The sequence below is a fragment of the Paroedura picta genome, chromosome 17 (genome assembly GCF_049243985.1).
Source record: "Paroedura picta isolate Pp20150507F chromosome 17, Ppicta_v3.0, whole genome shotgun sequence".
Classification (NCBI taxonomy): domain Eukaryota; kingdom Metazoa; phylum Chordata; class Lepidosauria; order Squamata; family Gekkonidae; genus Paroedura; species Paroedura picta.
In genome coordinates this window covers 21,732,463-21,759,872 of record NC_135385.1, presented here as the reverse complement: position 1 = coordinate 21,759,872, position 27,410 = coordinate 21,732,463, and the positions used below count along the sequence as shown (strand labels likewise).

At 48.8% G+C, this 27,410-nt stretch overlaps 1 protein-coding gene across 6 annotated transcripts in view; it reads right to left on the bottom strand.

Annotated features, from left to right (window-relative positions):
* The window catches only part of SDK1 (sidekick cell adhesion molecule 1), a 429,219-nt gene that overhangs the window by 69,031 nt on the left and 332,778 nt on the right, over positions 1–27,410 (bottom strand). For all 6 annotated transcript variants that reach the window (XM_077316210.1, XM_077316213.1, XM_077316211.1 and 3 more), the window contains 6 exons: positions 25,034–25,271; positions 18,603–18,718; positions 18,038–18,227; positions 13,622–13,720; positions 4,396–4,590; positions 685–886 (listed from right to left, as the gene is read on the bottom strand). In XM_077316210.1, the coding sequence (XP_077172325.1) occupies positions 685–886; positions 4,396–4,590; positions 13,622–13,720; positions 18,038–18,227; positions 18,603–18,718; positions 25,034–25,271 (1,040 nt within the window). The remainder of the gene's footprint in view (positions 1–684; positions 887–4,395; positions 4,591–13,621; positions 13,721–18,037; positions 18,228–18,602; positions 18,719–25,033; positions 25,272–27,410) is intronic.

Genomic DNA, 27,410 nt, shown 5'->3' with positions numbered 1-27,410 from the left:
GATAACTGAGATGGAAGGATGGTGTTCAGAACTCCATCCCAAAACAGTTTCAGAGGGTCGCTGTGTTGGACCACAGGAGAACTGTTGGATTCAAGTCCATTTGCACCTTAGAGACCAACAAGATTTGGGGGGTTTTATTGTCAAAACTCCCTTCATCGGAGACAAGTAACAATGGAGATCTCTTATACCTTACACTGAACATTTGAGGGGTTCTGCAAAGAACGAACTCAGGATATAGGGGATAAAACGAGCATTAGAATCACCTTGATTAGAACGGGGAGGGGGGAATTTTCTAATTTTCTTCCCCAAGCATCACCCTTGTGCTCTAATCAAGCTGATAACAATGTATATTGTAACCTCTGCACCCCAAATTCCTTCTCCACAACACCCATCTCCACCTTGTGACTCACGGCTCTCCATTCAAACTTGTATCTGGTGAAGAGGGTTTTGACTCTCAAAAGCTTCTGCTCCAAAAAAATCTGGGAGGTCTCCAAGGTCCTACTAGACTCAAAGTCAGCTGGTCTGCTGCAGACCAACACGGCTACCTGATGAAAACCTTGAAAAGAGCTCAAGATCGTGTCACCGTCCCGCTCCCTTAAATGACAGAAAGACCGCTGGTGCTTTGAGACCAGCGGGTGCTCGTGGTTGTCCAGACATGCTCGCCATGAAATCTCTGTGTGATACCTGTCAATTAAACAGGATGTAGCTTCGTGGCTGACGGAAGAGGAATACGTCTGCCAGTCACCGTCTGGCAGCTCCTTGATCTGCACCGTGAAGTATCGGATCGGAGAAGAACCATCGCTTCCTGGGCGCCAGTGGAGCTGCAAGCTGCGGGACGTCACTTCCGACTGGGGGACTCTCAGTTCTCTGGGAGGTTCTGGCCGTTCTGAAAGGAAACGTCAAGCCCTCGTTACTTTTCCGGGGAATTCAAGCTGGCGGGCCTCGAGACAGAGAGAGGGGATAAGCCCCTGATACAGCATGGTACCCTCGCCGAAGCAGGCTGCCTCCGTCCACACCTGGAACAACCCTTTCTTCCCTCGACGTTCGAAGCAAGGTCACAGCAGTGATCAAATACTTGCAGGACATCCCTCGCTAGCAAGAGCCCCAGCCCTCCAACAGGAGCTGTAGCATGTGTAAACTGCAGCCATTTCCAGACTGCACAGACGGAACGTGTGCGGGATGTTGTCCCATCTTCTATTCCCCATTATCTCTGCCAAGCAAAAGCACCTGGCACCACGATCTTGCCAAATTCCCCATGTGTGTTTTGCAAGCATCGGAGGTCAACTTCAATTTGTCAATGATATGTGAGTCGGAGAAGGAAAGTGAGGAGGGGGGGGGAGATGGCATGGAGAGGATGGGGGAGGGAGGGATGCAAGCCAAAGGGTGAGGTGGAATGCCTGGCTCTGGACTTTCAGAGAGCGGAACTCCAAGTCGAGAGGAATCGCTTTCTACAAAGCACATGGGTACACTGGACTTCATGGAGTTGATTCTTCTTATAGCATATTCTGTCCCCTTTTGGAACTATTTTTTGGCCGGGGAAGCATAAAGAAATAGAAGGGGGGGGGAAATGAAGCAAAAAAACACGGGTCTTGCCGCACACAAGGGTGCCAAAGGTTTGAAGAACAGGAATCTTGCCATCCGTTCACAGCAGGGGAACCCAGCTAAGAACAGGGGAGGGACTAAGGTGTAAGAGAAAATAACAGGGCTGAGCGAGACAGAAAAATCTCCACAGTAGGGATGCTGTCGGAATTCATCCCATCTGAATTTCTCCCCAGGAGCCGGAGCTCAGAATGGTTAGACCACTTTTGAGCACTGAGCCAATATTTTAGAAGAACTCTTCCCTTGCTCTAGTTTCACTCCGATGCTCCCCTCCCATATTTGGTACTGAACACTGGGCAAGCACCGTTTGCATTAATGTTCAGTTCCACCATGACTCCCCCCCCCTGCTGCTCATGCACAGAAGAGTGCGAGAAAGCAATCTAGATGTGGATCACAAGTATGACAGCATTACGATCCTTTCGTGTCTGATGATGCCCATCGACTTGTTCAATTGAGTGCTCATGCACTCATATACTTGCACCTGTTGGCTCAGCGGACATCATGCGCTGTGCTTTCACATCCTTGGTGCGCGCCCCTGAAGGACAGCAAAGAAGCCTGCCTCTCCCCTCCATCTCAGATTTGCAGGGTGAAAGTAGCCAACTCCACATCCAGTGGCGGGACCTCTGTGGGGCAGCCAGAAGTTCACCCACCCCAAAGGAGGTCTCCCCCTCTCATGCCCATTCCAGGGGCCCATCGATTCGCCAACCTCAACAGACTGAGGAATAATTGTTTAATTGTTTATCATGGAGGCTATCGATCGGAATTTCAAAGGGGTGCCATGCAATCAAGCGGGCATTGATCAGCGAGCACCCCAGTGACCTGCTTAGGAGGAGCCCATGCGGCTAAACTCCATCAGGACCTGTGTCGGCAAATGCGCACCGCCCGCCACCGCGTCTCCCGACAGCTTTGCACGAAGGGCAGCTTGTGTTCCTTCCCCCTCCCCCTTCCTTGCAATCCCCAGTCGCTCCGAAAACATTCGCTTTCATGGCTCGGCGTCTCAGGGGCAGTCTGCGGGCCGTTGCTTGACAGTGCCAAAAGAATTGCAAGCCATTAGCCTTGGACAGCCTTCAGCGCCTGACGTGCGAGATGATGCAGAGGTCAGTTCTAAAGCGCTGGGGGTTATTCCGCCGGAGGGAGCGAGGGCTTGTTGATGTCCGGGGGGTGGTGGTGGGGGGAACGCAATGCTTCCTTTGGATGGACGTACCTTAAACAAGTGGCAGGGAGCTCTTTGGGTTTCTCCCCCCACCCCTGCCCGCCGGCCACTCATCACAAATTTTCAGCCTGCTTCACCCCGGTGATTTTAAAGGTCTTTCGTGGCGGCCACACAACCTTCCCCGCTGCGAGGAGAGAGCCACTTCTGTTCAGGTTCTGCGGCGCTTAGGCAGACCCAAGGAGCAATGATTTAAATGCAAAAGGAAAAAACATACCAGACCTCTTGATTCAGCAGAGAGCCTTTGCCCCAGGTAGGCTGATGCATGAAATGGTTCGAGGCCAAAACCACATGCTGCGCAAGATTGGACTGTCCTGATGTATTGGCGGAAGCCCCTGTCCTTTGGACCTCAGCCTTGGTGGTGGGGGACAGGCGAACTCTTCCTTCCTGTTGTCTTGCTAGAAACCCCCTCCCTGAATTGCTATTGGCTCCGATGTGGAGAAAAACTCTCCAGACCTTAACAGAGATATCAGCTTCTTATCTCACTACACTTGCTAAGTCGCTCAGTTCTCACATCTTCCCAAATATTAGAATTTGTGGTTCTTCAAGGGGCCACTGGCCTCAGACTTCATTCTCACATTCTCAACCGATCTGTATGCGAATGTTCTGCCACTGACTTGCATCTGAATGCTAATTTGCAGGTCTTGTCTGCCTTAGCCCTATCTCAGCTAGAATCACACATATGCAACTAGCCCCTCCTGACAATTACTCCCCCACCCCCAATATAATAACAATAATAATTGGATTTTTTAAACCCACCCTTCCATATTGCTCTGGGCAGCTCACAACTTTTAAAATACATACAAATTTAAAATCAGAAACATTCCACTTCTGAATGCCCCCAATTAAAGTTCTCCAACTTGGGGTGATTAACAGGGGAGCTGACCTAGCACTCCTTCGCTAGCAGTGAGGCTAATTGAGGAAATTTTGTTTCATCGGATCTGAAGAAGTGTGCATGCGCACGAGCGCTTAGGCCCAGAATAAAATGTTGTTGGTCTTGAACTTTGTCCTTTTGTGGGCAAGCAGCCAAACACAGATCTGTAGGCCTGGGGCGCCAACCAACCACAACGTAGGGCAATGTGGGATTTCCGTGGCACCTTCGGTACAATGCGACTCATTGGCTCTTAACTCCTTTTCTTTCTCTCAGTCTCTCTGATTACGATTCGGGCAGCGCACGTGGCCACGCACCAGGAAGAAAGTTGGGTTTCGGATAATGGCTCTTGTATTCAAAGCACCCCGACCAGCTTAGCAATAATAGAGCCAATTGTTATTGCGGCAAGCAAAGGAAATTGTGTGATGCAGCTTATTACGCGCCCAGCAGTATCCCCCGCACTGCCTTGTTTTAATTGGCTTTATCGGGGACGGAGACGATGTTTTCCCGTGCCCTGGCACCCGCCCCCCCCCCTAGTGCATCAAAGAGTTCCGAGTCTGGTCATTTAGTCTCTTGAACTGACAACTTGAACTGAATCGATAACTTGTGTGCCTCTTTAAATGTCTCACCCTTCACGGCATGATACTTCTCCTGCATTGCAGGCACACTGGTGGCCCGAACAGAGCCGGGACCCCATCCCAGTTGTGGCGATTACCTCTTTTTTCTGTGGTGATGACCGTGGCTTCTAAGGGCTCGCCCCAGCCCTGGCGGGTCTTGGCCGAAGCTCGGAAGATGTACGCCGACTCGGGGAGCAGGTCCGTGGCCATAAACTGCCTGACCGTGGAGCCAACTTCCACCGTGGTGAACTTGTTGGGGCTGCTGCTCGCCAAGCGGTATGCGATTTGATAGCCTGCGTAATTATTTTTAAAAAAAGAAAGCAAAAGAAAAATAGAGGGGTTGAGTTTGTTATTCTGATTTTTTTTTAATTGGGGGGGGGGGGACCGCAAAAGACCGTTAGTGTGTCCTAAATTACTTATTTATTTGAAGGCAACTCAATGCAATTTCCTGCTTTTAGTGTTTTCCAGCTGAGTTTTTATGGCACGTCCCCCCCCCCCCCGTCCGTCCGTCCAGTCCGATGCAGAACATTATCCGGGAAACGACTAGCTCTGTGATGAATCGGAGAAGGCCTTCTGGGCGATAATCCACTGTGAAATGTGTTTCGCATCTCGTCCCTTAAAAGAGCCGAGCTATGAGAACTGTTTCATCTCCCTGGAGCACTCTGATGCGCTGAGGTTCTGCCCCTCCCTAAAGCTCACCCTCCCCTAGAGCTACGGAGTCTCATCTGGAGAACTGGGTTGTATTCCCCCCTCCTCCTCCACCTGCACCCAGCTGGGTGACCTTGGACGAGTCACAGTCCTGATAGTGCTGTTCACACAGAGCAGTCCTCTTAGAGCTCTGTCGGCCTCATCTACCTCACACCGTGCCCGTTGTGGGGAGAGGACGGGTGATTCCTGGAAAGCAGCTTGTCTGCTTTCTCTGTTTGCACAGACTTGTCAAAATGACTTGCTTAAGGTCGTTGGAAATGAAGCTCGGGGGCAGCTTCCGGCAGGCGTCTTGATTAAAGCAACGGGGCATGGCGATTCTGACGGGGAAAGCCTTCCCATGTCACTTGGGATCGTGTCCCATGGCCTTTGGCCTTGAAGGGTGACCGAGCAGGGGACAGCTGGAGCTGCACGATGGCTAACTGGACGAGGGACAGCTGGAGCCGGCAAGGGAGTCCAGAGGCTGCTGCTCGCTTTGTAAACTTTCCCAATTGTTATCGTCCGACACATTCCCAAAAAGCCATCTCCGCGAGTCGACGTGTCCAACTGAACAGAACGTGCCTTTTGTCCCCTAAGAGGACGCACCAACTGTTCAAACGCATTCGCCGAGGCCTCGCCAATACGCCAGGTTCGCTTTTCTTCGGGAGCTTATTGGAAAGTCAGCCCAGCTGCCGAAGCCCAAAATCAATTTCTATCAGAGATGGCGGGGACGGCTTTTGCTGCAGCCGTGGACCATTAAACGCTCCATCAAGCGACATGGCGGGGGAGACCCGGGCGGGGCGGACGCGGCAGCCGAATGAAGCCCCAAGCAGATGCGGCCAAACTTGGTTGTGACAGACATCTGCCAGCCCCCCGACCAGCTCTGCAGGGCTTTGTGTTCTTCTGGACAAGGTACCCCTTCTGGTCTTCCAACGCTTGCTGGGTTTGGGTGGCCACAAAAGAAAAGGGGACAGGAGAAGGATGCTCATGACACTGATTGCGGATGGACATCACCCTCTTTCCTGCTGTGTAGATACAGAAACGAAGCAAGAAGTGGGGACTGAGTCTGCTCGCTGGCAAAGCCGATCCCACATTTTGCTATATATTCTTCTGCAAACTTTTCCGTTTAATTGGTATACAGATGGTGCTAATTGTGCGTGGTGGGGCTGGCCGTGCTTTGACGGATAACCTCTCCCTGCTCATCACTATCTCCCGCCTTTGCTTGGGAGGAAACAGGGGCGTTTGGGTCAGCCGAAGAAGAAAGCCATCGCTCTCTTCCCCCTCCCCAGGCAATACGTCACATCTCCGGTAGGCTCTGCGGTTTTGGGGGTGCCAAAGGAGCGGACCACGTTTCAGGCAATGCTCAAATGACAGCCAACAGGATTGGAGAGGGAGCCTGGTGTCGGAAGGCCCGGCTTGGAACAGGGCCCTGCGGCAGATGAGAGAGATTAGAGGGCCGTCTCTATGCAGGCTTAGCTGGGCACAAGCCAAGCATCTTGGCCGGCGTCTCTGCCTGAACACCTGAACTGCGGGCCGGAGCCAATCGGGATTGCTGGAGGGCGGTGACAGCAAAAGGAGGAAATCACAAGTGGGTTTGTGGAGCGGGGCTGGAGCTGCCTGCCTTGAGATGTGAACTGGCTGAGAGAAAATCAGACCAAAAGATCGGTCTTTAGAGGGTCTCACCAGAAGGGTCAGCCGTTCCTCTAGTTAAGCTTGTAAGCCGTTTCGTTCATAATTCGTGTGCAATTTGGGCCAGGTGAAAAACAAAAACGGAACAAAAACCGAACCTGAGAAAAGCCAGGAACCTGGAGGTTGTGCAGGAAATACGTGACGTTGTGGCTCACATTGGGCAGATGTAGCATTCGTGGCTCTTCCACCCTGGCCTAGCCCAGCTATTGAACCAGCAGGAAATTGATGGCCAACCTATGCCTGGTGTTTCCACACACCTGTACCTGTTGTGTAGCCCCCTCAAAGTGTTTGTACTTGATGCTAGTGGTTCACATGGCTGCTCTTTCCAGGGCCTTGTACTTTTGGTTTTCTGGGAACTGCATAGCCTCCCCCCCCCTGAATTCTGCTTCCCAGGTCACCTTGCTGCTCTGCTCTCTGAAGTGTTATCTGTCTTTGTTCCTGTGCTATGTCTGAAAGCCAAATGGCCTCTCTGGCTCATTGGCACCTGGGTGTAAAAGCTCTGTTCTCTTTTCTCCTTGAAGATTAAAGCTGGGTTACGGTGGGAAAGGGTTTCGGCGTGCAATTTGCATGTGGAGGGGGAATAGTCTTTGAACCCTAGTTTTGCCTTAGAGCCTTGTTTTTAACAATGCCCATCTCTCTCAAAGACACCTAATTGTGCTCTCGATAGTCGAGGCACACGGAGGTAAGGCCGCCAGCCCAGGAAAAAAAGAAATTCACAGTCTGAGCAGTTCAGTAGTGGAATGGGCTACATAAGGAGGTGGTGAGCTTCCCTCACTGGTAATCCTGAAGCAGCGGCTGGACAGATCCTTCTCTTGGATGCTTTAGGCTGATCCTGCATTGAGCCGGGGGTTGGACTAGATGGCCTGGATGGCCCCTTCCCACTCTATGATTCTGTGAATGATGTAATGCGCACCAGGCTTCTCCACACACTTTCCACAAGACCAGAGGCGGTAACCTTTCCCTTGGGACAAAGGGGAGTTCCACCTGCTTTAACTGGGTTAACAGGGGGTGAGAACGTGAAGTTATAACGATCAATGTATTGCCTATTGAATCTGTTTCAGCAAGAATAACCCTCCACGAGCTCTGTATCACTGCCTTAAGACACCTCTTTTGCTGCTACGCCAAGTGTGTTCATTGAGAAAGTTGACAGGCATCAGACACTTGTGCGCGTTTGGGAGGAAAAGTAATTTAAATGCCATGACTGAGGATTCCTCATGCTTTCTTCTTCCCACTTTGGAACGAAACCCAGATCAGTCTTGTACCCTGAAATTCTTGGGGAAATGTTCATGGCTCAATTTCAGAGGCTTTGCCAGCCAGGATTCTTTCTAGACTTTCTAGATTTGCAATACGTTTTGGTGAGCTGAGGACAATGCAAAAACCACGGGAGGGATGTGACCTGCTCTTTGATCTCTTTGCAATTTGCAGTGTGCTCCCAGGAGCATTAGAAACAAAAAAAACCTGGTCCCGGCTGGGTCCTCTTAGGCATCCACTTAAAAAAAAATCACCTGATGTTCAGAGATCACTGAGTATCCGCAACTAGAGAGAAAGCCCCAATTTATGAATAAATTTAGCTTTACCCTTTGAAAATGCTATGCTGCCTGCATGTTGATGCCCCTCACACCCCGCATTGTGAAGTGATTTAACAAATGCTGAAGCATTTAACTGTCTTTAAAAGCCCAGCCACAGCACGTGCGTGCGTGTGTGAAGGGGATTTGCCAAAGGGAGGAGTTCTGACCTTTTTCAACCCTTGTACATGTGCAGAAAGCAGAACTAAAAAAAGAAAAAAAAAAGCACCTAAAGAATCAAATGCCTTAGGAGACACACGTGGGTAGGAACAGAAGTAGGGGGGAGAGGGAGGGACACATGCACCGCAGCGAGCAAATGGGAAGCCAGTGGCAGCCCCCACAGTCGGAGATGAAATTAAAGTCGGCGCTGAACCGAAACATGCGAATGAAGCCCGGAGGAGAAATGTGAAACAGTTAACAGGGAGCCCACTCTGGCTGGTGAGCACGCATGCCATCGAGAGCAAACCAGGTTCAATCCATTTCGTTCCTTGCTCTGTTCCACTTAAACCTTAGCATCAAGTCAAGCGTGCCAGGGATCAATAAAAATGGCCCATTTGGCTATTAGTGCATCCCCACACTTAGTCTGTTGACAGATTACAAGCAGCTGCAAGGTCTGGGGGGTGGTTTTTGAAATGGTACAGTCTTGGAACTCACCTGGGCAGCCCGGGCTAGCTGGGTCTCACCAGCTCTCGGAAGCTAAACACTGTTGTGCCTGGTTAGTATTTGGTTAAGTGACTGACAAGGAATGCCAGGATCACTACGCAGAGGCAGGCAATGGCTAACCACCTTTGAAAGTCTCTTGCCTTATATCCTACCAGGGGTCTCCGTAAGCCAGATGTGACTTGATCTCAAAATAGATAGACAGACAGATATTGCTGAAGGCTGCCCTGATATGCCAAATTGCTATTTGCCTTGTGAGTAGCAAAAGGCAAAGGCCTATAAATATACACATTAGGCTACAAGTTTTAGAAGTAAGGTTGGAATCCCAGCCACACTTTTGTGGGGAGGAAGAATATTCATTCTGCACACATTGGATAATGTACTTTCAATGCACGGGAAAACCCAGCTGCAAAAGCACACTGAAAGCGCATTATCCAATTGGTGTGGGATGAGCCACTGGACTTGAATCGGAATGACTATGCTTCAGGTCAAGTGTAGTATAGGGTTGTAAGACAGGCATTTCCTGTCTACCAAGGTCCATGGCTAGTTCACTCAAGTGCTTCTGAGGCCAATTCGATTAAAAAAAAAAAAGCCCCACTTTATGCAGACGCAGCATTGACCAGCTCTGGATGAGAAATACACAAGGACAGTTTTGCGTTTGCCCCTGATACAAAAATCGAACTCGGGGAGGGTGGGAATTGCGTGGGCGGAGGGATCTGTCTCGATGGCGGTTCTGTGGATTGGCACCGGGAGCGCAGCAACGGCGAAAATGAGCTCAGACAATGAAACAGAAGTACGGACAAGGGAAACTTCTGCAAGACTAAGAAGCAAAAGACTGGAGGGAAGGAAGTGCTGGGTGAAATCAAACAAGGGAAATCAATAATGGTAAATGGAAAGTGTTCAAAGAGAAATTAATGTCTGCCCCAGGGCTACAGAGGCAACATAGCAATAAATGCAAGAGGCATTTGAAAGCCCATTAAGACATGAGGAATAGAAAGTCGGCATCAAACAGAACGCAAAAGACTGCTGAATGCAGTCAACAAAACCACAAGGAAGAAAAATACAGGGATGTTCTCAGGCGCAGGGCAGTGATGGAAGATGAGGCTGAGACTTTATGACTTTTTCGAGGCATGTTCAAGAACGAATGTTTGGAGGAAGAAATCAAAATAATTAAAAGTAGCCCTGTAAGGGGGGGAACATAATACTCGAACAAGAATTCAGAAAATTCCATTTTCTACCTGCATCTACAGCTCTTCATCCAGTGGAGAAGCTTTCTTCCACTTCTGTGAGTGAAGTTCTCACAAACCTTGATTCATGCCCACAATCTACAAGTGGCTCAGCTATCTTATAGAGCTGTCAATATCATGGCTGTGTGACCAACGGATGTCATAATTTGCCACCAAATCAAAGACAGCGTGTCGAATAATACAAAGGATGGTCTCAAGGGGTTACAGTGGGCACTCAAAAATCTACCCAAGAGTCCACATGAACAGAAGAATTGCCCTGCTGGAGAAGACCCACAACTGTCCAGATGCCAACAGGACAACAAACATGAATTAAAATATACTTCCTTTTTCTGTCCCAAAGAGCCTTCAAGATTTACTGGCCGATTTTAGTTTCATTAAAGAAAGGGGACAACATCTCTCCCCACTTTATATCTTCACCGTGTCCATTTCCCCTCACCCCAGCAATCAATTGGCAAAAAGGAAAAGTTCTCTTTGTTCAAGATGGGGAATTGGGTCCATTTTTGCTCCCCAGAGCTCCTTGGGAGAAAGACGGGATTTCAAAAAACCTAGACAGATTTTGCCTTCCTACAGCGACCCCAGAGTTCTACTGGGACCAAGCGAGAGAGTATCAAATTGACATATGAATCACATTTTGGGAGCTTGATTTTAAGAATGTTTCAAGGTAGGAGTTGTGGGATGGAATGTCAAAATGAACGTCCAAGCAAAGGCTCCGTTCCTTACTGCCGCGCACTTGGGAAGAGGAATTGTTGCTAACCGGGAGCAATTTGATCGTGAAATATTTAAAACCAAGCACTCTCCTCTCTAGAAGCTAGGGGGTACTGATCTCGTTCTAAATATTCAGGCCTATTTTGATCTCGGCTTCAAAAACGTTCATTGCAAAAAAGTGCTTGTATACTCAGAGGGCTACGAGACTGCCAGCATCGCCGCTGTAAATGGTTTGCATTTCAAGCTACCCTTGTACAGGAGAGTCGGCCTGTTTGCACAGAGCTCCACGGAACAGCAGAAACCTTATTCTGAAGTCGCATCTCCAAATCAGTAGAGATTTCGGTAGGCGGTTAAAGCTCCCTTTCGTTCACTCGGGATAATCTTTTGCATTTCATGTTAGCTCTGTTTCGACAACTACTTGTACAGCACTTAAAAAAAAAGGAACGGGTTTGAAACTGGAAGAAAGGTTTCCGATCTAAGCAAGATAATAATAAAAAGGGTGGACCCAATTGATCAGCGCACGATTTATCTGCTCAGCACGATTTCGCGTTCTGATCACTCAAATAAATTAAAAGGTGTTGACATAGGCAGGGAATGGTTGATTCGGGGGCAATTCACACCATCCAGTTTTGGGTGGGTTGGGGTGGCCCGCCAAGTGGTCCCTTAGATACACTGGGCCCAGACTGTGTAAGGCCTTGTAGAACCAGCACCTTGAACTGGATCTGGAATTCAACCAGAGGCTAGAGAAGTTGCCTTAAGGCTGGACAGTTGTGGGCCCTCCATGGTGTTCTTGTGAGGACCTGTGGCACTGCATTCTGGACCAGCTGTAGTGTCTCAATCAGGGTCAAGGGTAGGTCCGTGTAGAATGTGTTACAGAAGTCTAGGCTGGAGGTGACTGCCACATGTATCAGTGCAGCTAGGTGTCCCAGCGCCAGGTAGGACACTAGTAGCTTTGCCTGACAAAGATGCAAGAATGCCGGTTGAGCTACCTTTGTGACCTGCACCTCCAATGAGAGGACATCAAGTCACGGCTGAGTTATGGCAACCCAATAAGAGTTTTCAGGGCACGAGGCGAACAGAGGTCATTTGCCATTGCCTGCCTCTGTACAGACTTTCCTGTGTTGGAAGTTGTGTCCTGTGTGATGCCTCTTGCCTCAGCTGCAGGAGGAGAAGATTCCTTACCATAGAGTCAGTGAGACAAGAACACTGGCCACTCAATTTTCCAATCTCTCGGATGATGTCCCTTGAAGGCTAGTCCAAATCTCTTAGGTACAACTTTCCTGCTTCTTCAGAAATCTCTCCCCCTCTTTTCTACCATCCGCGCATCCAACAGCCCTCTGCCCTATTCAGAATTGCTCAGCGATGCAGGGGATGGAAAGAGCAGCATTTCCTGATGATTCTCACCAACAGACCGACCAATTCATCAAGACAGAATTGCCCTGTGTTTCACAAATCTCATGACTCAGATCTCCGATCTCATTGGGCAACAAGCACACAAGGCATGGAGTTCCCTTGTCAATAAAATCAGCCACCCAAGGCGTCAGAATACACAAGCGTGGCTTTGCCGGTTGCATCTAAATGATATCGAGCTGGAACCAAAATCCTTCTTCTCTTATTGTTCGCCAGAGATTCCAGAGCAGCTGTCTGCGGATCATGGGGAACAGCACCTGAACCCCGTGCTGTGGGATCCGTTATCATCAGCCGAGCGTTTGACACCTGAGTAAATGCTGTAAATAGTGAGGGATTCCGGACTGAATTTAGCACGAAGCAAAGTAGACTGCTATTTAAGGGACAGCATTTGCTAGTAAACCAGGGCCAGCCGATCTCCCTTCAAAAGGCCATGTTCCTAGATCACTGTCAGACAGCCGTAAACACAAGTAGGCTCGCTCGATTCCCCAGGGAAGAAAACCACCCAGCAACTGTCGGATGAATGAATAAACACACTGCAAAAGGACTGCATTTCTGTGAAGCACCCTAATTCGAGGGACTTAAAATTAAACAAGATCTAATCCTCAGTTTTTTAAAAAATATCCCTTGCGGTTAAATTAAAAGCCGTCTCCCGCAACGTACCCGGATTTCACAAGGACAGAACTTTTGCTGTTGTTCAAGTGAACAGCAAGTTATACAATGAAGTCCTTAGCGGAACGAGACAGTTGCTTCTAGGCACGGGAAAGCTAGCGCACGCTCCTCCCCAGATGTGCCTGAATCTGGTAAATACCCACGGTTATAATAACTGTAGTAAGGATTATTGTAAAGATTATGAGGAGGAGGAGCATGCTGGGGAGAGCCTTTTCTTCCCTTGCTTGTTTGTTTAATACCTTATGTCATCTAAAGCAAATTCTGTATAATTGCACGTATAAACCCCTTCCCTGAACCCCTCCTGTATTTCCATTACATTTGCATTTCTCATTTTCAAATTAAAAAAAATAATGTATTAATCGAGTAAATACCCCCAACTTTCAATTTTTTTAAAAAAGCCTAATCTCCCAGAAATAAATAATGAATCTAATAAATACCCCGCCTTCCAATTTAACCCCCGTCTAATCCCCGAGAAATAAATAAATAATTCATGAACCTAGTAAAGACCCCCACTTTGAATTTTAAAAACCGGTCTAATCCTCCAGAAATAAATAATGGATGAATCCAGTAAATACCCCAAATTTCAATCCATAAAAAAACAAAACAAAACCCAACCTGCATCTAATCCTCCAGAACAAGAGTACTTGGGAGGCCCTCCGTTCAGTCCATGGATGGAGTTGCTGTGTTTTGCTTACCGAGGATAATCCCATTGGGCTCTTCAGGGGGCTGCCAAATGACGCGAACGGACGTCAATCTCACCTCGGGAAACACCAACCTCACAGGGGGGCTTGGGGCTGGAAAAGACCGACAGAAACACCAAAAAGGCTTATTTTGAGTTTTTGAAAAGCATGGTGGACCATGTGTGGACAGGACAATCGGTCCCTAACCGAGTAGGCTGATGCCATCAGTGTGGGGCTGAGTTCGAACAGGATGGAACAGGACAGGCAGGGCTTAATCCCATAAAGATGACTTATACTGAATCAAGGGCTGTATTATCTATTTGGGCTGACAGTGGCTCTCCTGGTTCTCCAGCTCTTTCACTTCCCCTACTGCTTCGTTCTTTCAACTGGAGAGGCTGAAGGTTGAACCTGGGACTTTCTACATGCCTAGGAGATGTCTTACACGGATCCACGGCCCCAACACTTTTGATGGATGCCTACTTTCCATGATAGGAAACATGCAACTTAAGTCGGCAGGGAGAAAGGCCGGACAAAAGGCGATGTAATATTGAACGTACCACTAGAGAGAGCAAAACATGCAGAATAGACTTCATCCTGATAAGGGACTTTTTCTTTGTCTTTACACCTGAGATCATGATCAGACACTGGGGCCCACTGTCAGGGTAATATATAATTAACCCGCCCCTGACTCCTGGGTTGTGTTGGTTCAGCTGGATCCCAGGAGAGTGGTATGTGATGCTTAGATCCCATTCACTGTAGCAGCACACAGTGGATGTGGCTCTTTCTTTACAGGTGTGGGAAGGGGAAAGCAGAATAGAAAGCATTTGGGAGGCATGGAACGATTGTTGGTACAGAGAAACTGATAAACTCCATGTACTGCAAACACTTGTTATCGACAAAGAAGCATTCCTGAAATGCAGCCGCTACAGGTAGTTTACTGCAGTAGTAAATACATCAACAGCGATGCTTTGACAAAACAAGGTCTGATCTAAGTGGGAAAGCTTATGCAGGGCTCTACCCGGAGATGCCTGCGCACCAATCAGAGTGCGCAGGAGACCTCTGGTTATTGTATCCCCCTCTGCCGTATACTAGCGGAGAACTAAATTACCATGAGAGAGGAGAGGATTACTTTCTGTGTTGTTTCTCTGGCTGCTGAAGCTGAATAATATTCTCTGACCCTATGGCTAGCTCACAGTTTGAACGGCCTTCTAATTTCACGTCTCCATTTTGAGCGCTTTCGTTTGGTCACGAGCGCCAGAGAGGGATCAGATGCAGGCACATTACCTACAGACAGCAGGCAGGCAGCCAAATTACCCGTATCAAGGTCACCTGAGGGGAACCGAAGATAATTTGCAAATCCAGAGGCACGTCTGCTGCCCCCCCCCCTTAAGCTGAAATCCCGCCTCTACTCACACCTATAATACTTTTAATTAAATTGATCAGGGAAGAATCAAGGCAGGCTTATGCCAGGAGTGCAGGGACGGAAGAACAAACAGCACCATTTGCCAACAGGTGCCAGTGGAAGGAAGATAAGACAACGGTTTGTCAAACAGGAGCCTAAGAACATCTCATTATGCTGGGGTTCATGCAGAGCCGGGCCATCCCTTTGTAACCCCCCCTCTCCCAATTCTTCCCCTTATGCACTGAGACAGCAGTCTTTCCCTGCTTGACTTGTCAATAACCCTTAATGAGCCCCATGACTAAGAAGAGGTGTGAATTCACACAGGTTTCTTCTTTAATGGACATCATTTCACATAACTAACCTGGGCCTACATTGATCCCGCAACCCCAAGGGCAGGTTTTGATTTTTTGGGTCCACCAACTGCGATCGCAGTAAACATCTTTACAACTGGCAACTGGGTAGTGGATACCTGCAGACAGCAGGCTCGAACGAGCACGGTTTGGCTTTTGGAATTCTTTGGGTGGGCGCAAGGACAAAATGGCTGCCGGAGGAGGCGGAGCTAACACAATATGTCCAAGAGTGAGGGTCCTCCAGGACACTAATAGTAACTCCTCAACATTCCAGGCAGCGGCTCTATTTAGACGTTTAGAACACTTGGCAGGTGCAAGGAATGGTGTCTGTTGGGGACCCCTGCTGTATACCGTCGCCTGGCTAAGGCCTCCTGCTCTACCGAGGCTTATTTAACCAATTTGTACATGCTGCCTGCTGTTCCATCTATTTATATTTTTATTATGACTCTTTGTTTTACTGCCCTTTTATGCTCTGTCGTTTATTGACAAGGCTTGCGTGCCATTCCAAGCAATTTTGTTTAAGTAACAGCAATAAGGGATTAAGCAGAGAGAGAGAGAGAGAGAGAGAGAGAGAGAGAGAGAGAGAGAGAGAGAGAGAGAGAGTTGGCATGTAGGGTAGGTCAGACACTGCTGGGGACCAGGAATCCTGGATTCAAATCTCTCCCCAGGCAGTAACTCAAAACCCTGTACTGGCAAGCCACTTTCCCAACTTTAGGCAACACCCGTTGTTGAGAAGATAACAATCCAAGAATACAGACAAGCTTTCAAAGAATGTTGCAAGGCTCATAAGGGACTCAAAGAGCATTGGACACTGGGAAGCACCAAACAGGTACATAGATAAATGGCCCCCATCCTTCGCTTTGTTGGCATATGAAAGCTCTGCAGTGTGCATGACTGAACAGAATATGGAGACTGTCCTGCAGGGGACATCGGAAGACATGTCTAGCGAGCATATTTGGATCAGGGACTTCCGGGTATTTTGCAAATACTCCACCCCCCTCCAGTGTCCTGATTGGCCCCTGCTTCCTCCCTGCTTGCCAACAGAACAGGTAGGAATCTCTTCTCTTTCTCTACAAAGCTTGTCTCTCTTCTGAATGCAACTATTTCATTCTTTTTAAAAGCCCTGTGCTTTGCACCTCTGTGCTAATTTAAACTCTGCCAGTGCTTGTAGCCCAGGGACTGGCAACCTTTTATCCTTCAAGGGCTAAACGGCATCAAAATTCAGAAGAGAAGGGATCAAAGGGCAGTGTAAGGAAGCCCATTTGCATAACTGAAAAAGGGCCACGTAACATGATTGATAACTGGCATGTTGATTAATAGCAGCAGAAACACGTGCCAAAATGTTTTTGCTGAACCCAGACTGTTTATGGATGGGATTTCTGCTGCAGCCCCCCCTTTGCAAATGTATTTGTCTATTTATTTTAAAATGAATCTATCCTGCTTTCCACCCAAAGGTCACAGTCTGAACAGACATGAGAATGATTGAATGAATGAATGAATGAATGAATGAATGAATGAATGAAGGAAGGAAGGAAGGAAGGAAGGAAGGAAGGAAGGAAGGAAGGATAGATGATAGGGAGGGAGGGGGGTAGAGATTTCTTGGCAGTTACATCTTGTTTCAAGACAGGACGTAACATCACAACACCCTAGGAATTTCAAAAATCTCTGTTGTTTTACCATGGAGATTTTGAAATTCCTAGATTGTCATGATTATACTTTCTGTTCCGAAACAGAAATGGACTTCCCCATGGAAGCTACAGAAGCAGCAGCGAGGCTGACATTATTGTAGCACTCAAGGTGGGGCTGAGCACATGGGAAATTCTCTTCCCCCTGGAGCCCTGACAGGCCATGCACAGGAAAGCAACGAGAGCTGCCCCTGCTGGATTAGACCAGTGGCCCAGCAAATGGGGCATAGAACCTGAGGCCTCCCTTGACACTGCCTCCTCGCACAGCTCTTGAGAGGTTGACTGTCTCCAGAGCTGGAGGTTTCCCTTCAGTCACCATGGCCAGCAGCCCCCGGTGAGCCTCTCCTCCATGGCTCTGTGTAATCCCCTGGTAAGGCAGCAGCAGTGGCGTGTGCTTAATGAATACACAATTTTTTCAATCAGCCCCAAAATGCATCTCGTCCTTTCGATATGTCAAATTCGAACTGGGAAACCAGAGGCACTGGAGAGATGTACAGGAATAAAATTCGTGTGCTAATTCCCCAACCCCCTCCAAAGGTCATTTTATTATTCTTTCCTTCAAGATTGTTTCGGGAGGGCTCCTGGGACAAGAGGCGCGGCGTCTCCCTCACGTCCAAGCACAGCAAGGTTTGTTTATCACATCCCATTATGCCACAGCGTCTTCTTTTTTTATTGCTATGATTGGATTTCGGTAGGAGTTCATAATTGGGCTGTAAAGTTTTGCTTCAGGCTGGAACCCGCAATGAAATGTAAGGTTTTCGAGGGAAACGGTCTTTTTTTGTCAATTACAGGAGGTGGGGGAAAGATGGGAGATTTGGGGAGAAGATTCACGACGAGGCGCTAACGGGACTTGGTCTCTTGACAGTAGGGAAGGTTCGGATTAAAAAATGCAACCAAGCAAAGAGGGGCCGAAAAATATTCATCATGGAGGTGACCTGAACAGAACAGGGTTAGGTTGAAAACGACAAGCCCCCCAATGACCCTCTGTGCTCACCGTCATCTTTTGTCCTCTCGAAGATGGGAGGGGAGCTGGGGACCCCGTCGCCAATGCGCGTGAAGGCAAGCACCTGAATCTGATAGAGCACGTACTTGCGCAGGCCGGCCAGGAGGACGGAAAGAGTGTGGTTTCCACGCACCACTTGACTGCTCAGTTTACTTTCCGTGTCTTTCGCCCGAAACAAAACCTGTAGGATAATCAAGATGATATGGAAGGGGGTAAAATGCTTCTGTCTTCCGCCTCCTCCCGAGCAACCTATTCTCTTGGGAAGAGAGAGAGTCATGGAGACGTATAGTACTTTTGTAACAGTCCTTACAGGATTGCAATGACAGAAGGCAGAGCCGGTCGACAATGGCAGCAGCAGGAGGTGGGGCCAACATATACAGCTCTGATGGCAACTCTCCAACATTTCAGGCAGGTGCTCCGTTTAACACATCACTGCTAGGATGTCGGGGCAATGCTCTGGATGTCGGGACCTCCATACCCAAGATACACAAAAATCAAGTCGAAGTATTCTTATGCGAAAGCACAACAAAGCTCAAGAGATCGGGAAGTCGCTTACCTTGTAGCCAAGAATCAGTCCGTTCTGCTCTGCCTCAGGCACGGCGGCCCACGTCAGCAGGATCTGAGTGGAGCTCACTGCTTCGGCCGACACATTTTCCGGGGGAGCCGAAGGAACTGAAAATGCCCACGTGTAGAGAGATTAGAGACCGGGAAACACATTCACTCCTTCCCTCAATGGCATTTCAAGGATCTGCTCTCTGCCAAGGGCTCCTATGTGTTGTTCTGAGTATTGGTTCTGGTTAGGATACACATTATGTATACATACAAAACAGGGAACACACCTGCATCCAGAACTTCCCACGGACAAAAAGAGAGAGAAAAGCCCCAAGCACTGAGTCGATCCCTCACCACCTACATCCCAACATCTTTGTCGACCAGCAATTTCTCCTTGGTAAATGCTCAGATTCTGCGCCAATTCTTTACTCCCCCACTCATTCCAAGAGCTGATGTTTCAGTGCCAAACGGTAAAATTCAGACCTGGCCCACTTTGCTGGTGTTATCATTCGTGGCGGACAAGGTCCTCAACCTACAACGTCTTCTGGCTTCTCCATAATTCAAAATTTGACTTGCGTTGGGTGAACGGAAAACAGTGGAAATTGTGCGGAAATTGTTTAACGGTGATCAAATGGCTCTCGTGTTGTTCCGATGGGGCCTGGTTCTAGTCTGGGCACATAACAGTGAAAGGTCTTCCTTCTCTGGTGCTGATGACATCCCTTTATTTGAACATGTGAACACAGGAAGCAGTGCCTTAGACAGACACTACCCACTTCACCTCAGACCTCTTTTGTCTCCCCCATGACTTTCCCAGTCTTTCTCCTGGAGGCCAAAGTGGAAAGGTTAGGATCCAAAGTGGCAGGTGCTGGCTAAGTCCCTGAGCCACGACCCTTTCCTCAAACCGAGAGCTGATTTCCACACAACATTTCCTAGCCTGACTGGAGGTGGAGCAAACTAGGCTTCTCCAACCACCTTTTGAAGGGCTCTTGATGCCTGTGGCCCTCCAACGAAGCTCCAGACTCAATGTGGTGGATGTGTGTGTGGACGTGGCCTGAGGAAGCCGCAAGTCCCAAAAGAAAACTTGCTTTTAGAAGGAAGGCAATACCCGTCTCTTTAAAGACAAGACTCTAATTTAAAGGTCACAACAGAATTACTGTCACTTGCCTTCGCCCCAGAGGGAGAAATCCAACATATCTGCACAATTTCGAGCCACCTCCCCACCACCAAGCCTTCAAATACCTCGGAGGGAAGTTTAACACCTGTCGATTAACAAAATTAGCTTCACTGGCTGCTTTAAAGGTGCAGATATGGGTCTTTTCTCTCTTTTTTTTTTGGCATTTATGCCTCTCTTTCTCAGAAGTGCACACTCCTGCCCAAGGGGTGTGAGACACCTGTCAGCCATCAGAGACCACCTGCAGAAGAAGGGAGCTTTTGAAGATGAGAAAAACCAGATATTATTCTCAATGCTGCGGTCGTCCGACACCGCTAGTGGTAGAATCAGGAATGGAAATTCAGCTAAAGCGTAATTTCTGCATATGGGTGGGAAGCCGCTTGTCTGTCATGTGCTGTCAAGATCCCGTGTTATGATCTTGCTCTGTGATGCTTTTTCATCTCTTTCAAATGTCATGTCCTGCTTGACTTGTCTTATGCTTTGGCTAACCCATGCTGCCTTTGAACTGTCTCTAACCTGTGTGCAGTGAAGCTACGGTTCCTCGCAGCTCTTTTGCGGCTGTTTATCATCTTGACCTTGGGGAACTGATCTGTGTTCTCAGGAATGCCAAGTAGCGTCTGAGGGTTAACATGAGCTCTCAGCTTCGGGAAACTGGCCCGGGAAAATGAGAGCCTGGTGCATTAGGAGTGCGGACAGGGACTTAAAAGCATGCTTGTGGTTTAGTGTTTCAGTTCCAGCAAGGAAAAGCCTTGCCCTTTGTTTGCTTCCTATAATAACGAGTCCCCTTTTCCACCACAAGTCTGCTTTTTGAGGCTGGCTGCCTGTGGTGGGGAATCGAACCCAGTTCTCCAGATTAGAGGCCGCTTAACCACTAGCCCATGTTGGCTCTCTGAGAACAGAAGTTGTGCAGCAGAAGAACCCACCGTCAAATAATATTGGGGTTTGTGCAGGGAACTCCCCGTCCCCAATTCCTCTGCAGCTCCAAAACATCACAGAACACCCCCCCCCCTATTCAGGGACTAGTCTGCAACTAACACCCATACACATGCAGTGGAGGGGAGGTGGGGAGATCTGACCTGAACGGCTGAGAGCTCCAAGTCACCTAAGCATCTTTACAGCGATCTGTCTGTTACCAATTAGACAGGGCATGAGAAACAAGAGATCCCGTGACCCCCTCGGTACTTCTCCCAACACTGGATTCTTTTATTCCTTTTTTTTTTTGTCTTCATCTTCTCCTAGATTTATCCCCCGCAAGGATATAATTATGTTAAAGGAATATAGATTGCTGGGAGCCATGAATGTCTTTGGCTGGCTGCCACAGCTCGTTCTGTGGACCTCCCCGTGTGTGCACAGACACATGCATTTCCTCTTCAAGAGGCAAAGCACGGGCCAGAAAAGAGAGGCACACCAGACGGGGGGGGGGGGGAGTAAAGGAAAGCAGCCCTTTCTCAGCCGTGCTTCTTCATAGGCTCCCTTGTTTGAGTTTGCCTTTCAAGCAGAAAGATTTGTTCTTTAAAACAAAATACAAAAAACTCGCTTTTCAGGTTCAAAGATCAGGGATTCTCAACTCTCTACTGGCAGTCCTCAGGAGGTAAACATTAAAGCCGCATTTGCTTTAAAAAACAAAAAAATAAAAACACAACAACCCTTGGGGGAAAAAAAACCTGGATGATAATCGCTCGGAAAAGTTGAAACTTTTACAAGATAATGTTGCTTTCTCGCCTCTCGGTGCTGGCTGGGATCTTCATTGGGCCACGAATGCTCGCAACCATGGCTGGGGATAGCTCATTATTCTGGTGCAAGGCCCTTTGGTTTCTCCCAAGATGAGAGAAAGACCAAACGAGAACAAAAACCCAACCTGAACAAAAACCCAAGCTAGGAACCCAAAAGTGAACATTGGGATAAAATGCAGTTATTTATGGCAAGCTTTCTCAGCCGCGTAGGAATGCTGGTTCCCCAGCTTGGCGGGGTGGGGAGGGTTGTCCGATTTCGGGTGGGAAACCCATGAATATTTAGGGATGGAGCCTGGGGAGGACAGGGACCTCTGTGGGGTGATCGCCACCCAGTCCATCCTACAAAGCATCCATTCTCTGGAAGCAAACTGATCTCTGCAGTCTCGAGAGCAGCTGTAATTCTGAGGGATCCCCAGGTCCCTCCTGGAGGCTGTTGGCCCTGCTCCCAAGGAAGCCCAAACTGGCTCAAGAATCAGAATGCCCACAGCTCTCCAAAACCAATGACTGCAGCAGTGAAAAAACAGACAAATAGAGCTTAATTTTGGCTCGGAAGGAGGAGGGGAGGGAGGAGAAGACATCACTTGACCCCGTTATCACAAGGAGGTGACACTCTTAAGCCTCTTCTCCTACGTCGCCCTTGGGAGAGGCTTGACCCCTCGCTGCCAGACCTGATCATGATTATGAAAGAGTTGATATTTTCAGCCACGGGGGCTACAGACACCCACATTCAGGAGACCCACGGAAGCCTAAAGCATATTTTTATAGAAAGGAGGTCAGCAACTTCACACGGTTGAAAGGAATTCGCTTGTGGGCCAGAGCGGGATGAAAAGACAAAACCAAGCAACCAGTGCAGGTCTGTGCTAATTCAGTGGTGCTCCGGTTCACTCCCCTGCTGTATCTCAGCATGGGTTCTGTGAAGGCAGCTGTTAGTATACAGGGCGAGACGAAGAACTGCTTAACTGAGCAAGGGAGAGAGGTGAGGAGTTGAAAAGGGTGTTGCAGGAGGCGGGTCCCAGTTATCCAGGCTTGTTTCCCAAAAACATCCTCCTGAGGAAAAACTCCATTCTCTCTTTCTCCTTTTGCTGCGTGGGCTTTTTAAGGATCCAAACTATCCAATGTGGTTGGAGAATGATGTAGACTTTTCCATCACCTCATTCCTTTCTCCTTGCATACATCAAGTGGGTCCATCAGACATGTTCAATGCTAAATTTGCACCATCGCCAGGAGCCTAATGAAGGGGGGATTTGGAGAGTGGTGGGACATGAATGGGGTCTAATGCCCCCCTTTCAAAGCATCTCTCCAGCGAATAATAGGGGGAGACCTCCAGCTATCACTTGGAGGATGGAAACCCTATCCGTCCCCCTAATCATCTTGCTCGTTCTCTTCTGCATTCCTCCAGTTCTGTGAGGTCTTTTCTAAGATACAGTGACCAGAACTGCACACAATATCCCAAATGATGCTGCACCATCAATCTGTATGGGGGCATTACCATGTTATTATAATATTTGCCTTTTTATTTCCATGTCCCTTTCTTGCTAACCCCCAGCATCCCCGTGAAATGTAGTGGGATGGCTAAGAAGAACTAGGAAGATGCAAGTTCAAACCCCCCTTTAGCCATGAAGATTCCTACAGTATTCACAAGGGGGCAGGGCTTTGAACCCTGGGCCGACCACTCTGCCTCAGACTAATTTATTCTGCACAGTTATTTGGAGGGCTACGCAGAAGGCAGGAGGAGAGGAGAGAAAACCACGCGCGGTCCCCAAGTTCCTCGGAGGAAGAGCAGGATAAAAATGTAATAATAGATAATGCATACTTCTGAGTAAACATAATTAGAATTCAAGTGTTGGTCCCTGTTCGGCTCAGCGCAACTAAATTGCATTAGTTCAAGAGAGATTTTTTTTTTAAAAATGGGCTGCCCATCAAGCAGGTTGCGGAAGTCAAAACTCCAAACGGGGTGTCCCCAAACCTACAGGGATGCTGAAACACCCCAAATGGTTTGCAAAGAGGGCTGCCTCATCGCAATCACCAATGCCTTCCCCGTCTTCTGCTTGCCAGGGAAAATCTGCCCAAGCTCCTGGGCTTCAATCGATCCTTTTCCCCCGCGGTAATGAAAATATGCAAATCAGAGGACACCGTGCGCCGTCTTGTCGTAAAAAAAAAAAGAAAGAGAGGCCCGAAACCCCATTTAAAGTGATGAATGGAACTCAGATTCAGTGGCCGGCCCTTCGATGATCCCCGAGACAAATTGCAAACACAATCCTCGCTCATTGTGTGGGTTAGTGAACGGCGGTGATTTACTTTCACTATTGAATACTTAATTCAAGAAAGGTCACTCCGCTCAATTATTCACCCCCGGTCTAAAGGTAAATTACATTGGATGGATGCAGGCGGGGGCCGAGGAAGGAGCCTCGTTTGAACTTATCTAGATAACAGTTTAATAACTGCCTTCTGCGGATGCTAATGAGCTCCCATTGCTTATCCTGGCCTCGCAATGGCGACTTTTCGGCTGGCTGTACACGAGTCCCTGGGCCTGCCCGCAGTTGGTCCGCTTGCAAAACCTGTTCCCAGAGAAGCGAGCCACAGTTGCTGGCCAAGGGCATCCTGGGAAGAATTATCGACAAGCCCAGGTTGGGTGGGGCAAAAGAGCAGGCAACTTGGGAAGGCTGTGATGATCGATCACCCGAGAACGTGGTATTTGAACTGGTTGTGCCCAGAGCAAAATGTCCAGAGGACCGCTAACGTGCTATGAGAAGCCAATTAATCTCATAATTAATGGCTACTGTGAGACTCAAGGCATGCCTGTTCATGAAAGTCATTGAAATCCAATCGCTTCTGATGAAGATGTGCACCAGAATTGTTCACCCTTAGAGGATATAAGACCATAAGAGAAACCATATTGGATTGGGTCAATAGCCCACCCTGTCCAATACTGATGGTGTCACGTGGGCACCATCAGAAGATCCACCAGGAGGGCCAGAACTCTAGAAGCTCTCCCAGTGTTGGCCCCCCAAGCATCAAGAAGGCAGAGCATCACTGCCCAGGACATAAGAGTGTAAGAGAAGCCATGTTGGGTCAGGCTTACAATCACCTTCCTTTCCTCTCCCCACAACAGACATCCTATGAGGTAGGTGGGCTGATAGAACTCCGGGAGAACTGTGACTGGCCCAGGGTCACCCAGCTAGCTGCATGTAGAGGAGGAGTGGGGAATCAAACCCAATTGTCCAGATGAGAGGCCACTGCTCTTAACCACTACACCAGGGGTGGTCAAACTGTAGCTCTCCAGAAGTCCACAGACGATAATTCCCTGGTGCTGGTAAAGGCTCGTAGGAACTGTAGCCCATGAACATCAGGAGAGCCACAGTTTGGCCACCCCTACACTACACCAAGCTGGTATAACAAATCTCCTAATTTAATCTACCTGCAATTTGCTTATTTCAAGCTGCCCTCGGTCCAAAAGCATTCACTGTGTCAGTAGACACTCGGAAGCTATCAGAAACAGGCCAAAGGTGGTAAGAACAATCACGGACTTACCCGACTCCCGGGTGCAGCCACGCACCACCTCGCTCCAGGGACCCGCCCCGATGGCGTTGAAGGCTTGGATCTGCAGCTCGTATTCCGTCCACTCCTGAAGATCCTCGATGGTGTGCTCCCGCTCCAGGCGATCGCCAATGGTCTTCACGAGCACCGGAGACTGCACGTCTGCACGCCAGTATTTGATCCGGTAACCCACCGACTCGGGATTTCCATTGTATTGTGTATCGGGGAGAGGCTAGGAGCACGCAAAAAGAGAAAAGAGCAGCGTGTTGGCGACAGGTGAGAGAGGGGCCCTTCCGTGACGCTTGAAAGCACGGGGACAAACCTGTCGGAAGAGGTGGGGTTGTGTCGTTTGCCGGAACTAAAAGAAATGTCCTGGATATGCTGACCTTGGCTTGGATCATGCTGCAGGGGTCAAACAACGGCACCCGTCTCCGAGAGGGACTGAGAGGCCGGTCCCGTGTTTTCTGTCCAGCACAAGCGGCATAAGGTGGGAAGTTCTCTAGATCAAGCCCATGGCACGCAGCAGCTATTTTATAGATCTGCTTCGGCCCTTCCATGCAGCAAATGCAAAATAATCTCTGGCAGGGCGCCAAGGCCAGTAAACAAGGCCTTAATTCACAGGCGCAAACTCTCCAAAGCTCATTATTTCTAACCTCACTCGGGCAGCAATGAAATGCATGCTGTTATCTGCAATATCATGCAATCCCAGGCCTTTCGTCTGTGTCTGGCTGACTGGCGCTCTGCCCGTTGAGCCATCTCACCTATTTAGAATAACATCCCCGACTCTTTGACTGGAATCCGGAGAGCTGCTTTGGGGGCAGCCAAAGAGGGGTGATTACAGCCGGCGGGATCTGTGGCTTGTCTCTTCCTCTGAAGGGCACTCCTCCATGGGCAGATAACGAAGAAACAAGAGGAGGAATCAGTCCCTGGCAGCTGTAGATACGGCTCCAGAGACTTGGAATGTTCATAAGAATCCGGAGAGTTCGGGGGAACGGGTATTGCATAGAGTTGCCAGCCTCCAGGAAGGGCCTGGATGTCTCCCAGAATTACGACTGATCTCCAGAGAATTACAACTGATCTCCAGCCATTTTGGAGGAAGAACCCTTGACTTGGGATGCCCAATGTGGAGCTGGCCAAGTGTTTTTAGGCTTCTGGGGCAGCCAAGTTGTGGCAGTGCCTATCATGCGGTGTCCAAAATCCAAGGGTGCCCACAGTGTCAAAAAGGCTGGCCACCCGTGCTCTACACCAGCCTTTTCCAACCTTTTGACCATGGAGGAGCTCCTGAAATAATTTTTCGGAGTTCAAGGAGTCCCGGAAGTGATGTCAGCTGGCCACATCCCCTGGGAATGACATCACCCTTAGCTCTTAGCCCTGCCTTGACTACTACTATGGCAGCTCTACCTCATGTAGGCTGGAAAGAAGAGCAGGAGATGAGAAGACAGCCCAGATCCCCCCACATCACGCCACTTTAGAGTCCCCGTGGACCCCCTGCAGACCCCTAGGGATTTGTGGCCCCTTGCGGGGAATCTTTGCTCTAGACTGCTATATCCCACTGAGTTCCCTCCCCAATCTCTCCCCTCTTCAGGCTCTGCCCCCAGGAATTTCCCTGTTTCCGTCAATCTTGGTGACTGGTTCCACTAACTCTCTGGGAAATGTGGGAGTGCGCCCCTATTCTCAATGGTGCAAAAGAGGGTGAACCCTCTTTAGGAAAACGGCTTCAAGCAAGAGAGCATCAAAAAAAATGGGGGGGGACAGGGATGTTTTCCAGCGAGATAGGTTCAGGGGTGGGGACGGCCGTCCAAGCTGCATGATAAATTCATTTATCAGTGGTCTGGCAATTTATCACCAGGTCCCCGAGTTAATCACTTAGCTCTCTAATCTATCACAGGGCGAAAACCTGCACAGCGGAAAGGAATTCTCTCCTTGCCGTTTTAGTAACTTAAAATCGAGAGCCGCTCCACGGAACTCTTGCATTTCAGGGTATTTCTGCCGCCATAAACAAACACCGGGGAAGCATCTGTTCTAGTCCAATTATATCACATTTCTAATTTCTTGCTATGCTTTTATTGTTTGGTTCATTAGTGAAGATGCAGCCAGAAATGTGGAGACGGAGTTTGCACTCCACGGCGTGACAGAGAGTGGAACAGAAATAGCAAAAGATGGTAATATCCTTTTTTGGGGGGAAAGATAACTGTTACTGCAAATGCACAAGGGAATGAGTTATTTGTGAATTAAAAAAATATTTTTTTTTGCAAGGGGCACTTTTTGCTTACTGGAAAGGTAGAGTTAAAAGGTCATTCTTTCTTCAGCCAAATCCAACTGCTGTCAACAGTAGTGGGGCTAGGGTCAGCAGCTCTGGTTTGGAAAGACC